A 17456-nucleotide genomic window follows, 5' to 3' on the forward strand; every position below is an offset into this window, starting at 1 on the left:
GTTGTGATGAGCACTGGGATGAATCACTAAATTCTATTCCTGAAACTAATACTAAGCTATACGTTAACTAAAATTTAAATGAAAACTTAAAATAAAATAAAACACCTTCACTGTTACAATGATGAGAATGTCTTACTCTAATGGAAGTCTGTTAAGATAAAAAGCATCAGTGGGCTGTATTTTACTCTGTGGATCTGCACTCATTTAAAAATATTTACCTATCCATTAACCTAAAAATATTTACCTTATCATTAATCTAAATACAGACATACTGTGTATTTTTCCTTTCAACGTCTGTTTTTGAGATGTTCATTTGGGACACATTTATCGCTAACCTTTTTCCAGTGAGGTGTTTCCATCATACCAGGTCTACAAGATCAAGTCAATATTAAGAATTCATCCATTAAAGGGTTATTCTATACACTTCTGTGTGTCTATTGCATAAATATGTTAGAATATTTACAATGACTATATATCCTCTATTTGATGAAAAGCCCAAATCTCAAATATTCTGTCCTCCTATCCTTATAAAGCCATTAAAATATTCTAGAAAGCCTAATTTTTTAATGTCTAAGTTATATCTCTTAAAACTAGGGGCAGTGCAATGACCCCTTCTTGGATCATGTATGTGTTCTAATTTTTATTTTGGGAAATATAGTTTCTATATTTTGTAATGTGATAAAAATTTGTACATACATTATTCTATGTATTTAATTAAAATATAGATTAAATTACATTCTCCAGATAGGTACATAATTTTTATACAGCAAACCTCTTATCATAAAAACCCTGTAAAGCAGGTATCATAGTTCTTCAAAATTAACATCTTAAAGGAAGGCAATAAATTCTATTATGGGAATTTTTCATTATTAATATGTTATTTTTCTATTTTCCATATTTCTATTTTCATTATTAGATATACTACTTTTCATACCTGAAAATAATAACACTGCATGCTAATTTTACCTCAATAAAATATTTTTCTAATATATACTTATTAAAATACAGATTTGTTGATATTTAAATATGAATGTCTTGTTATATCTGATGTGAATTATTATCCTGAAAGGGAGAGTATTTGATATAAAAAATCAGAAAACATGCACATGAGGTAGGAATTTATCCTCAAATTATTTTACTCTTCTTCTCTGACTTGGACAATTCAATTTTTCAAACCTGAAGATTTTTGTGTATCTTGCTTTGTGCTGAAGATATGATAATTCATATGGGTTAGCATTATTCATAAGATAGAATAGTTTCTAACTTACATACAAAGAAATTATATGGCCAGTGCCATCCCTGATTCATTTTTTAAAATTTATTTTAGAGAAAGAGAGGAGAGGGAGAGGCAGAGGGAGAGGGAGAGAGTCTCTAGGCAGACTCCATGCTGAGCTGGAGCCTGACTCGGGGCTCAATGCCATGACACTGAGATTACCACCCCAGCTGAAACCAAGAGTTGGATGCTCAACTGACTGTGCCACCCAGGCGCCCCCTAATTCATTTTTGATCAACCATACTTTCACTGCTGTGGGAGTTGCTACTGTCAAAGCTCCCATCCCCAGTATCAGAACTGACTGTTGGGAGTCTGATAAATGTGAAACCTATCCCGCTTAACCTCCCCAGACTCACCTTTCCTGACTCTTCCCTCTAAGATCTACATATGAATATTATTTGCCAAGAAAAATCCCCCTGCTTAGAAAAAACCCTGTGAAGCTGTTTTCTCCAAGAATTAGATCTTAAAGACAATCAGGGGTGGCACTACCCTTATATATTATGTATAATGTTAAACAATATAAATTACCTCAGGTTCAGCACAAACTGAAATATCTGAAAATCTATCCTGGCTTTATTACTAAGTGGATGCTGGGTCTTGAAAAACTTATTTAAAGTACTTTGAGCCTCAATTTCTTCACTTAAAATATTTAATATGTTGAAGATGGGGTTATCTCTATTCTCCCTCCCAGCTCTAAAAGTGTATGATTCTGATGGTAGTACATAATCCAACAGAAAAGAGTAGTCTGATGATTATACATTCAGGCTGTTTCCAGATGCTACTTACTAGTCTGACTATTTATGTTAGAGGTTATCAGAATTCACTAATTTAAAGAGCTTTATAGTTGGGAAAGGATAAGATAACAGCTTTTACCTATCAACTGCAACATATACATGACATCATATATATTCAACTAAAGGAAAAGAACAAAAGGCCAATACTAAAGTTTTAAAGAATACCTCAGGTGCTACAAAGTTTGCAGTGTAGCATGGAGTCAAGAGAAGTCCATTTTCCCCTCGAAGTTGTTTTGCAAACCCAAAATCACAAATTCTAATGGAGTCTGCATTGGCTGATTCATCCATATATAAAATATTACTAGGTTTAAGATCACGATGAACAACCTTGAACATAAAAGAAAAAAATTACATTTCTATAGTGAACTAAACATCTATGAAATAAAACACTTTACGTTCAAGTATTTCCAGGCGAAGGAACTTTCTAAATCATAAAATTTTGAAAATGACACTTTCTCCAACCTTGATAGCCTTGACAGCCTGAAGTATACAGAAGAAATGATCTCTGTCCGATAATGTTCCAGTTTCTATTCAAGCCATAAGTTTTGTTATCATTTCCAAACTCAAAATATCAAAATTCAAGTCTCAGTTCCACTTTTGGAAATAATGGACTAAGACCCTACTTAACACTCTCTTCTCCACAGTAAACAGCTCTAAAACTTGAACATAATTAAAAAATCAACTACCTGAAGGTACTGGAGAATGAACAGAAGCAGACAGACTCTGATGGGAAGTATACACTTTGTTGAAGGAGGAAATATAGGGAGCTATAAGCAAGGTTAGCATATCTGTGGTTTTTAGCCTAGGGTTTAAGTGCAGTTCCTGTCACACAGTGATGGTGAAAACATATGTGGAAAAGCCCACAGACTTTCTGGCTGGGAGGAACAGAAAAGAGATGCTAGGAAACTGAATGCTCAGGAGGAATTCTGTAAGGAAAAGAGCCAGAACTGACCCCTGAATCAAAAGTGTATAGAAGAGGCTCCGTGTAATTCATACAAAGATAAGAGATACAGAGACCAGAGCTGCTGCCCAAAATGCAGAGTTTTCAGTGCAAACCCTGCCAAGAAAATTATCCACCAAAACAAAACAATAATAATCATTGAATAAAAAACTAACAATACAAAAAAATCTACTTAATATTCAAATGTATAGTATATAATCCAAAATTATCTGATATATAAGGACCAAGAAAATGGAACACAGTTTCAAGAAAAGAGAAAATCAACCAATTCCAACTCCAAGATGAACCACATTGGACCTAACAGACAAGATTTTAAAGTGGCTATTATTACATGTGACATGATGAAGGTATTAACTAATTCCATGGTGGTAATCATATCGCAGCACATAAATGTATCAAATCAACATGTACAACTTAAATGGACATATTGTTATATGCCAATTATATCTCAATAAAAATGTATTATTCAAAATTCACAAAACAAATAAAGATAAAAGAAATATTAAAAATAAAGTGGCTATTATAACTATATCAATGAAGTAAAACAAAAACATGTTTTCAATGCATGAAATTCTCAGAAGGAAACAGAAACAATGAGAACCAAATGAAATGCTAGAAATGGAAAATATTCTGAAATTCTCTATGATGATTTTCCTACTAATATTATCTACTTCATTTATTCTAGTCCTATCTTTAATCAGCATTTTACTACACTAAAAGTTTTTTAAAGACAAGGATCAAGTCTTACTCATGCTTGAATCTGCATCACCTTTTACAATGCCTGGCATGTAGAAATGCTCAATATATATCTATGATTGATTTATTTAATTGATGTAAGAATCTGAAGGTTTATAAAATAATAAAGAAAAAATAGTTGTTTTACTTTTCTCAAAAACCCTGATCACCCTTTATTTTAGAGAGTGTTGATGAAGACTATCATGGAATTAAATTATAATAGAATTATTCCTTTAGCACTATAGAGTGTATATTTCAAAATATTTAAAATATATCTCTTAAAACACACACTAAGTACTGGCTTATTTTTCTTAATTATAAGAAGGGTCCCTATAGAATTTTCACTATGTCAATTCTGAATTGTTCATTTTTAAATTTTTTATACTTAAGTGAATACATATGTACTATTACAATTGACTCAAACTTAAAATTTTAAATTATTTGTGACTTTGTTTACTTGTATAGCTGTTATAATAAAAATTGGTCTTTTTCATAACTCAATTCATTTGCTTTCTTTATGAAGACATAGGAAGCAAAATAACAGACCTGTTCCTCCAGCATAAATTTTAATACATTAGTATTTCAAATGCTTAGAATACAAATTTGTTACTGTATTTGTAGGAGGGGTTGGCAAGGGTCAAGATATATAGTCCTCTCTGGACATTTTTCCAAAGAAGACATAGAGATGGCCAACAGCCACATGTAAAGATGTTCAGTATCACTCATCATCAGGAAAATGCAAATCAGCACAATGAGGTATCACCTTACAACTATCAGAATGGTTAGAATCAAAAAGACAAGAAATAACAAGTGTTATCAAGGATGTGGAAAAAAGGAACCCTAGAACACTGTTGATGGGAATGTACACTGGTATAGCCATTGTGGAAAACAGTATAGAGGTTCCTCAAAAAATTAAAAATAGAAATACCACATTATCTAATAATTTCACTACTGGGTATTTGCCCAAAGAAAACAAAGACACTATTGAAAAAGATATAGGCATCCGTTTGTTTATTGCAGCATTATTTACAATAGCCAAGATATGGAAGCAACCTAAGTGTCCATCCACAGATGAATGGATAAAGAAGATAGGTTGCGTGTGTGTGTGTGTATGTGTGTGTGTGTGTGTGTGTGATGGGATATTAGCACAGCCATAAAAAATGAGATCTTGCCATTTTCAACAACTATGGATGGACTTAGAGGGTATTATGCTAAGTGAAATAAGTCAGACTGGGAAAGAGAAATACCATATAATTTTACTTTCAAGTGAAATCTGAAAAACAAATGAATAACAAATAAACAAAAAGCAGAATCAGACCTAAAAATACAGAGACAAAATGATGGTTTCCAGAGGAGAGTGGGTGGAGGTATGGGCAAAATGGGTGAAGGGGAGTGGGAGACACAGGCTTTCTAGTATGGAATGAGTAAGTTATGGGAATAAAAAGTATGGAATAGAGAATATTGTCACTGGTAATGTAATAGCATTGTATGGTGACAGATGGTAGCTACATCTGTTGTAGTGAGTATAGCATAACGTATAAAATTGTTGAATCACTATGCTGTACACTTGAAACTAATGTAACATTGTGTGCCAACTATACCCCCTGAAAAAGATACACAGTCCTTTTATTGCCAGAACTTTATATGTTAGATACAGTATAATTTGAAAAATACTCACATGTCCTTGTCTGACTTTTAAGTTTGATTAGGTTTAATAATTTCAAAGTCAAGGTTAGATATATTTACATAATTCAAACCATTTTAAAACTAATATGCTCTTAAACAGGGCAACAGGCAGAGTGAAAAAAATTAATAAAGTATTATCCAATTTCCTAAATCTCTAACTTTCACTACATTATGAATTTTATTAGGATACTCTCTATAGAAATATATGTTACAGGAAAATTCATTTTGAGTGGCATCTCCTAGATATAATTTTATGAAGATATATAAGTCCCAAAATTGAAGGGGAGAATATAACTACAACTTACTCCTTGACAATGAAGATAGTCAACTGTCTTAGTTATTACAATCAGTACATCACTAGCTTCCCGTTCTGAGAAACATTTTTTTTTGAGAATACGGTCAAGTAGTTCTCCTCCTTTCATCAAATCCGTAACAAGGTAAACATATCTACCATCATCATAAACCTAAAAAAAAAATGTTTTAAATATTATTATTTATAATTATAATTCTGAAATTTTGAAATTATATTTATTTTCCTTTTCTAGTGAACCTCTATTGTTAAAAAAGGACATTAACCCCTTGCTGTTAATATAGTACAGGCTACAGTGAAGATTAAAATGGCTAAACAACCTCCTATAGAGTCTTGAGACCATGTTAAACATATAATTGCATTAACTTTTGAAGTTGTACATTATAATTCATCAAATTATATAAATGGAACAATAGAACTCTGTGTCTCTCAAATAGCATCTATCTCATTTTTGATTATATTATAGCCACTTCTCTTCCCTACTAATAATAAGCTTCCTTCTGGCAGTAAATATATTATTTTTAAATATAGTCCTCACAGTCCATTATCTGATATGGTATCTTAAATATTTCATTGAATTCAAATACTATATTAAGGAGAATAAATAAGAAAAATATGTGTACCCTTTCAGGGCATGTGAGATGTTTGTATACACAGATGTGCGTGTGTGTGTGTGTGTATGTATGTGTATATATATATATGTACAAGGAAATACTGCTTAAAGATTACAAATCAAAATGCATAATACTATTTCACTCAAGGAACAATCCATAATGCTATAGCCATTTGCTTTATAATCAAAAAAGTAAAATATTTTAGAATTTGGCAGATTCCAAATCTCCTATATCTTCTCTATTTTTAGTACTACAGGATAATAAATGGTGCTGGTTATAATGTTGTTTAGTTGATCAGTCAGAACATAGTCAAGCCATCAGGACGTATTCAAGCCATCAGGACACTGTCATTTACCAACCAAAATAGTTCCTTTTTGATGTTGTATAAGAAGGGTAGGAGTACAGAATCACAGGGGAAAAAAAAGAACTGAAGTGGCAAATTTAAGATTTTTGAGATTTTGTGGCTTAAAAGTAGACTATACCATAAACATGAAAAGTTTCAAAAAGAAAATAAAGTGTCAAGTCATAACTTCATTAGCTTAGCTGATACATAGATTTTGAATACCTACATCCTTTAAAGTAATAACGTTGGGGTGTTGTCCATAGCGCATCAAAATTTCAATTTCTTCTGAGGGGTCTCTCTTACTTTTGTCAATGATCTAAGAAATAAGATAAAGAAAAATTTCAAAGAAAACCAAATTATTTTCTTTGTCTAAAAATGAATGAAATATTTTCCATTTGGTTATATTTTAAGCAAACAAACTCAAGAGTGATGTTTGTTTCACATTATTTTAACATTTAAAAATTTCCTATAACTGAAACTTAACAAAAAAAAAGTTTTCTTTAACATTATATTCCACTTAACTGAAACTATACCAACTGATAATGTGATCCAAATGTAACAGTAATTGTCACAATTGTGCAATCTTACCATACTATATTAAAATAAAACTATTTAAAACAAGACATTCATGAAATATACCCTTCCTCCAAAATAAAGTCTTAGAAAGAAATTCAAATGAAAATACTGTCTTAAGACGTTTCCCCCATCTATGATGAATACTGGGTATTATATGTAAGTGATGAATCACTAAATTCTACACCTGAAACTAATTTTACCATGTATGTTAACTAACTAGAATTTAAAAACTTGAAAAACTTCCCTTATCATCTTATCTTTGCTATCTCCACTTGCTCCACTGAAAAATGTCTGTAAGTTACCCTGTAATTTAACTTACATATATGTATATATATAAAACAAACAAGTTAGGCTCAGAGATAATACCTTCACTGCAAATTCCATGTTGGTAGCTGTATGAATGCATCGCTTGCAAACAGAATAGGAGCCAACACCAATATCCTCTTTTAATTCATATACTTCAGCAAATTGTGTAGCATTTCCATTTATCTGTTTTTTAAAGTAAAATATTAAAGAGAATGAAATATTTTCACAAATTTTATCTTCTCTTCTAAATATTCATCAATACGAAATCTTTTTAAAAATTCATTATAGAGAAGTTTTATCAGTATTTATAAATGGTTTAAGGAGCTTCTTTGTTAATCCTAAATTTTAGGTTTTCTAGATCCCCAAAGCCAATACAATAAACCAACTAGTTTATACACTGCCATTACATTTTTCTTGTCAGAAGAAATTACATAAATATAATTAAAGGTTACTACTACCTGTATTTTTCCAAAACATATGGCGACATCTTTAAGTCATATTATACACAGAGATAAGTTAAGAAGTTAAAAATCACTTAAAATTTTTAATGTCTTGAGGAACCCCCATACTGTTTTCCAGAGTGGCTGTACCAGCTTACATTCCCATCAACAGTGTAAGAGGGTTCCCCTTTCTCCACAAACTGCCAACACTTGTTGCTTCCTGTCTTGTTAATTTTGGCCATTCTAACTGGTGTAAGATGGTATCTCATTGTGGTTGTGATTTGTACTTCCCTGATGGCTAGTGATGTTGGGACATTTTTTTAGGATGAGCACTGGGTGTTATACGCAACTAATGAACCATTGAGCACTACAACAAAAACTTAAGATGTACTATATGCTGGCTAACTGAACATAATAAAAATAAATAAAGCACTTAAAATTATTGTAAATCCATTACCAATAACTGAAAGAAATAGTTATCCCTACACTGAATAATCTGATTAAGTGGAATTTACCTGAACAATTGGTAACACGTTTGCACTTGTAACAGGAGTGATTTTATATTCTTCTGCAATAGAAGTTGCAACAAAGCTGAATCCTTTGAAGAGTTGATGAGCATTAGCACTAGCTGGCAAACCAGGAGAATCTAATGTCCAAATAATTATATTTAATTAAAACTACACAGAATTCTATGATATGAAATGTTAGCATTTTTTAAATATAAAAGAAACCATTAAATGTTTCCATCAGACACTGTATATCATGTTTTTGATTTACTGCATATTATCTGTCTCCCCATCTAGCTACTCTGCAAGCCCCATGGATTGTAATTTTTGCCTCTTCTGTTCACTGTTGCATCTTCAGTGCTTAATACCTTCAATATTTGTTGGTATTCAATATTTGCTGAATGAATGTATGAAACAGATGCTACTCTAAGTAGACCTCACTAAATTATAAACTTTAAGAGTCAGTGATATATCTCGTCTTACCTCTTACTCCTTACCCTATAATGCATGAGCATGTCAAAGGACTTTTAAAACAAAAATGAAAAAATTTCACCCTTTGCTTTAACCCTTGCTTCCCTGATAAATATTTCCTATTTAAATCCTCTGCTTGAAAGATGCCCATGCAATGCTGTATATAAGATCCACACTTTCATATAACGCAAACAAACCCTCTGCAAACTTAAAATTCATTTAGTTTTTACCTAAGAAGCTAGTTTATTTTTAACAATCTAATTGAATGAAAGCCCTGATATTACATATAAACATGCATTACCTTTAGGTGTTTTTGCAGTAAACTCAGGATCAAAACAAAAAGTATCATCCGGTTTTCCAGAAGCAGGTTTGAAAGGAGGTTGAACTTCTTTTCTATATAATTTCTAGAAGAAAAAACAGGATAACACAAAATCATACTAACACTTTAAAATTATTATATTTTCTAAGGGAAAGCAGAATATAATATTAATAATCCTTAATAGAAGACTCACAATTTAATAAATAAAATTTTAACAGGCTTCGTATACCTGTTAACCAAATTCTAAAAATTTGAGAGATAATCACAGTCAAATGAGACCAGGAAACACAACAGTGATGCCAAAAGTTGCATACACAAGGAATGATGTTCAATTTTGGATATCAAAAACTGACTTTAATTCTCACTGGTAAAATAACCATGTAGAATATATCACAATGTGACTGTACAGAAGTAACTAATAACATTCAAGAATTTCAAAACTAATAATCTTCAAGAAGTATATATTTCACCTAAAATATTTTGATGTTACATAAAAATATGTCTTAAATACACTGTTTAGAGCTATTATTAAATAATTTAAAAATATAATCTTGTCTAACAACTTAAGTTCCTAAAATTTTGTTTTTGAAAGACATTTAAAACATCTTAAAATATATGAAAATCTACTGCCCTCTTTTAAAAATCTGCTTTTTTAAAAGGTCACAGTCCCATAGCAGGGGAAAATTAATAGAGAATTACTTTGATTTTCATTTATTCAAATATATAAACAATATATTCTTTTGTTATTTAAATTAATAGCAATGAACATAAACTGTTTAGATATAAGAATGATGGAAAAAAGGAATTTGTGGTTGTCTAGTTAAGAAGAAAGGAAGAGTAGACAAGCATTAGGAAAAAAAATGACAAGGCGATATAAGGACACCAAGAAAGGGATGCACGCACATATGACATAGGACAGACTCCCATGTAGCATGCTCACTGAGTGGCCTTTCAGGGTATTAATACTAATGGCTTATGTTGTGCAGTTTAGGTTGTGCAGTTGTACAATTATAAAAAAATCATTTTTTCCAACTTTTAATTTAAACTCCAGCTAGATAACATACAGTGAAATATTGGTTTTAGGTGTAGAATTTAGTGATTCAAAACTTACATATGACACCTGATGTTCATCGTAACAAGTGCCCTCCTTAATCCCATCACCTGTTTAACCCATTCCCCACCCACCCACCTCCCCTCCAGCAATCTTCAGTTTGTTCTCTATAGTTAAGTGTCTGTTTCTTGGTTTGCTTCTTTTTTCCCATGTTCATTTGTGTTGTTTCTTAAATTCCACATATGAGTGATATATGATAACTGTCTTTCTCTGACTTTTTTCATTTAGCGTAATATACTCTAGTTCCATCCATGTCATTGCAAATGGCAGGATTTCATTCTTTTTGATGGCTGAGTAATATTCTATTACACACACACACACACACACACACACACACACACACACACACACCACTTCTTTATCCATTCATCAGTCGATGGACATTTGGGCTGTTTCTATAATGGCTATTGTTGATAATGCTGCTTATAAACATCAGGGTTCATGTAACCCTTTGAATTAGTATTTTTGTATCCTTTGGGTAAATACCTAATAGGGCAATTGCTGGGTCATTCGGTAGTTCTATTTTTAACTTTTTGATGAACCTCCATACTGTTTTCAGGGTGGCTACACCAGTTTGCATTCCTACCAACAATATAAGAGGATTCCTCTTTCTCTGCATCCTTGCCAACACCTGTTGTTTGCTGTGTTGTTAATTTTAGCCATTCTACCTGATGTAAAGTGATATCTCATTGTAGTTTTGATTTGTATTTCCCTGATGGTGAGTGATGTTGAGCATCTTTTCATGTATCTGCTGGTCATCTGTATGTCTTTGGAAAAATGTCTATTCATGTCTTCTGCCCAGTTTTTAATTGGACTATTCACTTTTTGGGTGTTGAATTTTATAAGTTTTTATATATTTTGGACACTAACCCTTTATCAGATATGTCATCTGCAAATATCTTCTCCCATTCCTTAGGTTGCCTTTTAGTTTTGCTGATTGTTTGCTTTGCTGTACTGAAGCTTTTTACCAGTTAAGTGTGGTTATTCTCTCCTATTCTCAGTTGGGGAATGTGAAGGAGGAAGAAAAATGTACATGGATCCATAGATCTTAATTTGCCTTATCATTCACCCCCTTATCCCTTTCTGTCCCTCCTTCACATTCCCCAGCTGAGAATAGGGGAGAATAGTAACTACACTTAATAGGCAAAACATATGGGTAACAAAAATTTACTAAACATCATCCACACATCTACTGGTTCAAGGTAATTGTCACGACATCTATACCTCTAAATAAAAATCTCATACCAAGAAAAAACCTAAGTTTTATCAACAAAGTCCAAATATAACCATTTTATTCTTCAGTGTTAGTTCATATTAAAGTCACTCAGTAACAAAGTTTCTACTGAACTTACATTCCAGTCAACATTTGCAAAAAAAATATGCCTTTTGATTTCCTCAACTCCTTCTGAACCTATAAAAAAAGAAATAATTTTTTACTGGTGTAATTTTTTTAAGCTGTCTACCTGGCTTCTCTGCTATTATCTGTACAAGAGTATATACATTTTATAGACTCCTTTCAGTGAAAATTTTATGATTTCTTATCTGATATTTTACTGTTTTTTGATTTAATATGATAAAATATATCTAATGTTCACATTGAAGCACATAAAGTATCATGAAATACCGGAATGCCTTCCAAGTTAAATCAAAATAATGTTTAACATATAATTAAAATTGAAGCATATTTTCTTTCCTTTGCAATTCAACTTATGACCTTGTATCTCAATGCCAAATTAAAAAGTGCAACAGAATAAAGTGACATTGAAATTTTAACACAAGTCCACAAATAAAATGATAGGATCACATCTGGATCCAGGTAAAGGTTACCAGTAAGTGGCCAAATAATGAGAGACTATGGATATATTTACCTTGAAGAGTACTGGAAGGGACAGAATAATTACCTTCAAATATCTAAAAGGAATACCTATATAAGGGATAATTCTGCGAATTATTTTAGAAGAGGTACTCCACATGATATACATAATGATATGCATTAAACAGAAGTTCTGAATAAAGAGACCACTCCATTCTTAAATTATGGACACAACAGAGTTTACTGGATCTATGTACATACAAAATGCAAACTTCTAGGTATAAATATATAGCAACAGTAAATGAACTAAGCCAGAAAACAAAGTTACAATTATCCTCCCAAAGCATGCAGTGTATTGTTATAAAAGCTAAGACAACAAAGAATACCCAATCTATTTGCTGGATTCCTTTTGAATAACATCCTTAGGAGACTTTGTGCCTCAGCACTAAGAAACTGAGGCATCCCAAGTTTTGCTCTGAAAAATAAGATTTTAGAAAATTTCACTTAAATCTAGCCATACTTTAAATTGACAAATCTTAAAAAGAATTTAAAAGAATGCTTTAACAATGACAACTAATGTCCCTTTTATGGTAGAAGAAAACAAGACAGTGAAAAAAACGTTCTTGTGTGTCAGTTGAAAACAAGATTCTCAAAACTGAAAGCAAGGAATTTTTCCCAAAAGAAAAAAATAATGTTCACACTTACTTTAATATCATATTCATGGTCTCATTTCTGTCTTTACCTTGAAATGGCAGAGTACCAGTAAGCATTTCAAACTAAAACAAAAAGTAACACATTAATTTAGAACTTAGAATATACAATAAAATTCTTTAGGAAAAAAATTGAAACAAGTAATACGTGATCATCAAATCACATAGGATCTACATGATAGGTCAAAATAGGACCAGAAAACTAAGTCAATTAAGGAACTACACTTCTGGTACCCCACTACATATAGCCCAACTGATAGGTGACCGTAGGAAATGAAACAACCAATTTTTTTCAGTATTGTCTAATCTGGTTACTTTCTCAAACCAAAGCAATTTGAAAATAGACACACAGCATTTTCTTTTAAAACAAAAATATGCTTTTAAAGCAAACATTGAACAATGAATGGAAAATAAAAATAAGCACTGAACCATTTCAAATTCATACATGCTTTGTACAACTGAAACTAATATTACAATGTGTATTAACTAAGTGGAATTTAAATGAAACTTAAAAAAAGAATTTCTACAAAAGGCCAATAAGTTCATGAAAAGATGTTCAACATTACTAGTCATTAGTGAAGTAAAAAGAAAAAAAGATGTAACTATTCTTATTCTCCTCATTGCCCCCCAAAAAGCAATCAAAAAAGAACAAGAAGCTACATACATACAACAATATCTTAAAAAAGATTTTTGGAGACAGTTGTACATGGCATAAAAATCATTTTCTCTAAGAGATTTAACTGCAATGTAGATAATTAGAACACTAAATAATGGTATAAAAAAGACTAGATCTAAAAATTAAGATCATTATAGTTCACTAAAGAGAAAACTTTGTATCTAATATTTAAATCTTTCTTCATTATTTTATTATTATGTTCAGTTAGCTAACATATATCTCTAATATTTAAATCCTAAACTTGGATTCAATAATGGCATTCACTTCAGTCCTCTGTTCATTTATTTGAATTCACAACCTTAGTTAGCTTATCCATTCCATTCTTTCCTATATACTGATGACTTTCAAATCTGTTCTAGCCTCAATCTCTCTCAAGTCCCAGTTCTCCCTCCCAAATCTATAGTAATGTTTCTCAACTGGAAACTGAAGAAGTAGGGGTAGGAGCCATAGAAAGGGAAATAAGGAAAAAGGGAGTATAGTATATAGGGATCATTGTTCTCAAGTTCCAGTCCCCTGACTCCAAACCTAAAGTTATGGTTCTCCACTGGGGACTGGAGTAGTAGAGATGGTAACGGGAAGGACAAAAAGAAGGGGGATATTATATTGGAATCACACCTCCCCCCCCTAAATTAAACTGTATATTGGCTGACTGAGCAGTATTTTTTTATAAGTCTCCAGATGAGCACTGGGTGTTATATGCAAACAATGAATCATGGAACACTACATCAAAACCTAATGATGTAATGTATGGAGATTAACATAACATAATTAAAAAAAAAAGTCTCCAGATGATTCTGATCTTCTCTCCACTTCCTTCTCCTAATTTATTACCACCAAGGGGTTAACCACAAACCTACAGTAACCTATGCAACCTGTTATAAATAAATTATTTCTCCATTCCAAAACCAGCTCTCCTTCCCAACTATCTCTTTTCTACTGAACTTCCATTCTTTCAATTCCCTAAAGTTAATAAATTTTATTTTATTTTATTTTTTTTAAGATTTTATTTATTTATTTGAGAGAGAGAATGAGAGAGAGAGAGAGCATGAGAGGGGGGAGGGTTCCGAGGGAGAAGCAGACTCACTGCTGAGCAGGGAGCCCAATGCGGGACTCGATCCCGGGACTCCAGGATCATGACCTGAGCCGAAGGCAGTCACTTAACCAACTGAGCCACCCAGGCGCCCAAAAGTTCATAAATTTTAAAGTTATCTTTATTTTTGACCCTTTCCTTCACTATTCTAATATTCTAATTGGTTCTCCAGTTCTTTGTTAATATGATCACAATACTATCCTTCCTGAGACTTGGAACTATTTAAATTTTATCCATGCTTCAGGATTTAAGTTCCACCTCCTCCACTTTTCCTAAATCAATTTACATGATTTCTTGCCTGAATTTCTAAAGTATACTGTCAGACAGTTTATTTAGCTGCTCCAATTGTTTCCCCAACCAGATTGTATGCCTTCTTAGGTGATGAAAAATGTCAAATATTGCACTTCCAGGTTATTCCTACCCCACTACCCTCCCCAAATGCCAGGTTTATAATAAGCAATAATACATTAATGTGTCATATAGTATGTCATTCAGTAGTAAATAGGCAAAATGGATTATCAGCAAGATGGATTGTACAAGCAAATTGATTCAATAGCTATTCATTTATCACTCTACTTAATACTACAAATTCTATTCTTAATTTATACCAGATTAATCAGTTTGTATGCCCACTATGCTAGGTACCGTGGGAGATGAAAAGTAGTATGAAACATGATTGCTCTCCTCAAGAAGTTTACAGTCTTTCTAGGGACATGCATGAAACAATTTGACAATAAGACGGTTTATGATAAAGTGCTAAAGTCTGTGATACCTAATTAATAAAATATGTGACAGTTAAACATAGTATTCTGAAATCTAAAATCTGGAAAGTCTTTTTCTAAGTTTTAAATTTGAATAGCTTATAAAAGAATGCTGCCATTTACCTTTTCATCTAGGAACTTTAAAAGAAATCAGAATACCAAAACCTTAATTCTTACTTTGTTAACAGCTAGCCAGTCACAAGTTTTTTAGTAATCATGAATTATCAAAACTCTATTCTAACCTGATGCATTCCAAAATTTAAATTAAAATTCTAAATAATATTAATTTTATATTGGTATAATTAAAAAATTAATACTACTTACCATAAGTACACCATATGACCACCAATCAGCACTCTGGGAATGGCCTCTCCTATTTACTACTTCAGGAGCCATATACTCCACTGTACCACAAAATGAGTAAGCCTTCTTTTCTTGATCTACTGATTCCTTGCTGAGTCCAAAATCTATAATAACAATATGATACAAAAATATATCTGAAGATATTCAGAAAATAGAAAATACCAAAAGAAATAAAATTGTGTTAGACCTTAAAACAATTCATGGATGGCCTATAATTACTCTTAAGAAACCTCTCCTATGAGACAATGGAATGCAACCTGTATTTTGTAATGATACTCTTTAAGAGCATTTAAAGATTGCTCAGCAAATTTCATCATCAAAATACATGTTTTCATGTCTATACTAGAATATCATTCAGCAACTTTGAGAGGTCAACAATTAAATCAAACCTGTCATATTGATCTAAGTTTTAAAACAGACTAAGACAAAAAGGAGGGAGTAACTTACACTTTTTAAAAATACTAAAAAAAGCAAAGTGTGCTTTGGCTTTGGTGAGCTTCCATTTTTCTTTAAGGCTTTTAAGAGCTAAAGGTACTAATATATAAAAATCAATCTTATTCCTATATACTAGCAATGAAAAATTGGAAGCTGAAATTTAAAAAGTACCACTTATAATACCACCAAAAAAACCCCACATGAAATCCACAGGCACAAATATACAAAGTATATGTAAGACCTGTATGCTGAGAACGAGAAACACTGATGAAAGAAATCAAAGTAGATCTAAATAAATGGAGAGACACATTGTATGCATGGTTTGGAAGATTCAGTGTTGTTAAAGATACCAATTCTCCTAAAAACTGATCTACAGAGTCAGTGAAACTTTAATAATAATCCCAGCAAGATATCTTTTGTAAAAATAAAAAAGCTAAACTTAAAATTTATATAAAAAGACTACAGAAAATACAATAGCCTAAATAATTTTGAAGAAACAAAAACATTGAAGGACTTACATTACCTCACTTTAATACTTAATATAAAGCTACAGTAATCAAGAAAGTATGCATTGGAGAAAGGCTAGACATATATATGTCATATATAGGACAATATATATTGATATACATATTGATATATATCAATGCAAAAGGACAATGTCCAAGAATAGACTAACACATATAGTTCTACTATAATGCTTGTTTTGAAAATGCAAATTTGTTCCAATGTGATCGATACATTAGGAAACAATTTGAGCACAACACAAATTTCAAATGGGGTTGGCTTATGTGTGGTTTATGTGTAATTTTGTCTATAAGAAAACACTAGATGAGACACTATAAAACTGTACCTAACTGAAGCAAGCCAGGTAGAAATAGATACATGCACATACCCCAAACATCTGTAAGCTATTTCAGCTCACCATGTGTATTATGAGCTACTCTTGTCCACCTGTAGTGTTACTCTCAATTCCAGATAATCTGTTTTCTACTACTTCACATTAACTAACAAACTGTAACCTTTCTGACAATTCTACAAGCAAATTTCAGTATTTTTTTCAAACTAAGGTTCCTACTTATTGTAGTATTTATACATTGTTAAACATTTAGAATGTGTAAAACAATGTTGTCATTTTTATCTACTTCCTATCTTTCTTTTGTGTA

The 17456-nt window shown here is 31.7% G+C and overlaps 1 protein-coding gene across 3 annotated transcripts in view; it reads right to left on the reverse strand.

The window, feature by feature from the left end:
• The window catches only part of RPS6KA6 (ribosomal protein S6 kinase A6), a 196037-nt gene that overhangs the window by 58988 nt on the left and 119593 nt on the right, over nucleotides 1–17456 (reverse strand). For 2 of the 3 annotated variants that reach the window (XM_073880924.1, XM_025879483.2), the window contains 10 exons: nucleotides 15820–15962; nucleotides 12964–13034; nucleotides 12645–12733; nucleotides 11798–11856; nucleotides 9317–9419; nucleotides 8554–8684; nucleotides 7659–7781; nucleotides 6943–7032; nucleotides 5755–5913; nucleotides 2233–2394 (listed from right to left, as the gene is read on the reverse strand). In XM_073880924.1, coding sequence (XP_073737025.1) covers nucleotides 2233–2394; nucleotides 5755–5913; nucleotides 6943–7032; nucleotides 7659–7781; nucleotides 8554–8684; nucleotides 9317–9419; nucleotides 11798–11856; nucleotides 12645–12733; nucleotides 12964–13034; nucleotides 15820–15962 — 1130 coding nt within the window. The remainder of the gene's footprint in view (nucleotides 1–2232; nucleotides 2395–5754; nucleotides 5914–6942; nucleotides 7033–7658; nucleotides 7782–8553; nucleotides 8685–9316; nucleotides 9420–11797; nucleotides 11857–12644; nucleotides 12734–12963; nucleotides 13035–15819; nucleotides 15963–17456) is intronic. The other variant, XM_073880923.1, reaches the window with a different exon arrangement.

This window comes from Callorhinus ursinus, unplaced genomic scaffold, assembly GCF_003265705.2.
Source record: "Callorhinus ursinus isolate GAN/ISIS: 27379988/994484 unplaced genomic scaffold, GSC_fseal_2.0 scaffold40, whole genome shotgun sequence".
Taxonomy (NCBI): domain Eukaryota; kingdom Metazoa; phylum Chordata; class Mammalia; order Carnivora; family Otariidae; genus Callorhinus; species Callorhinus ursinus.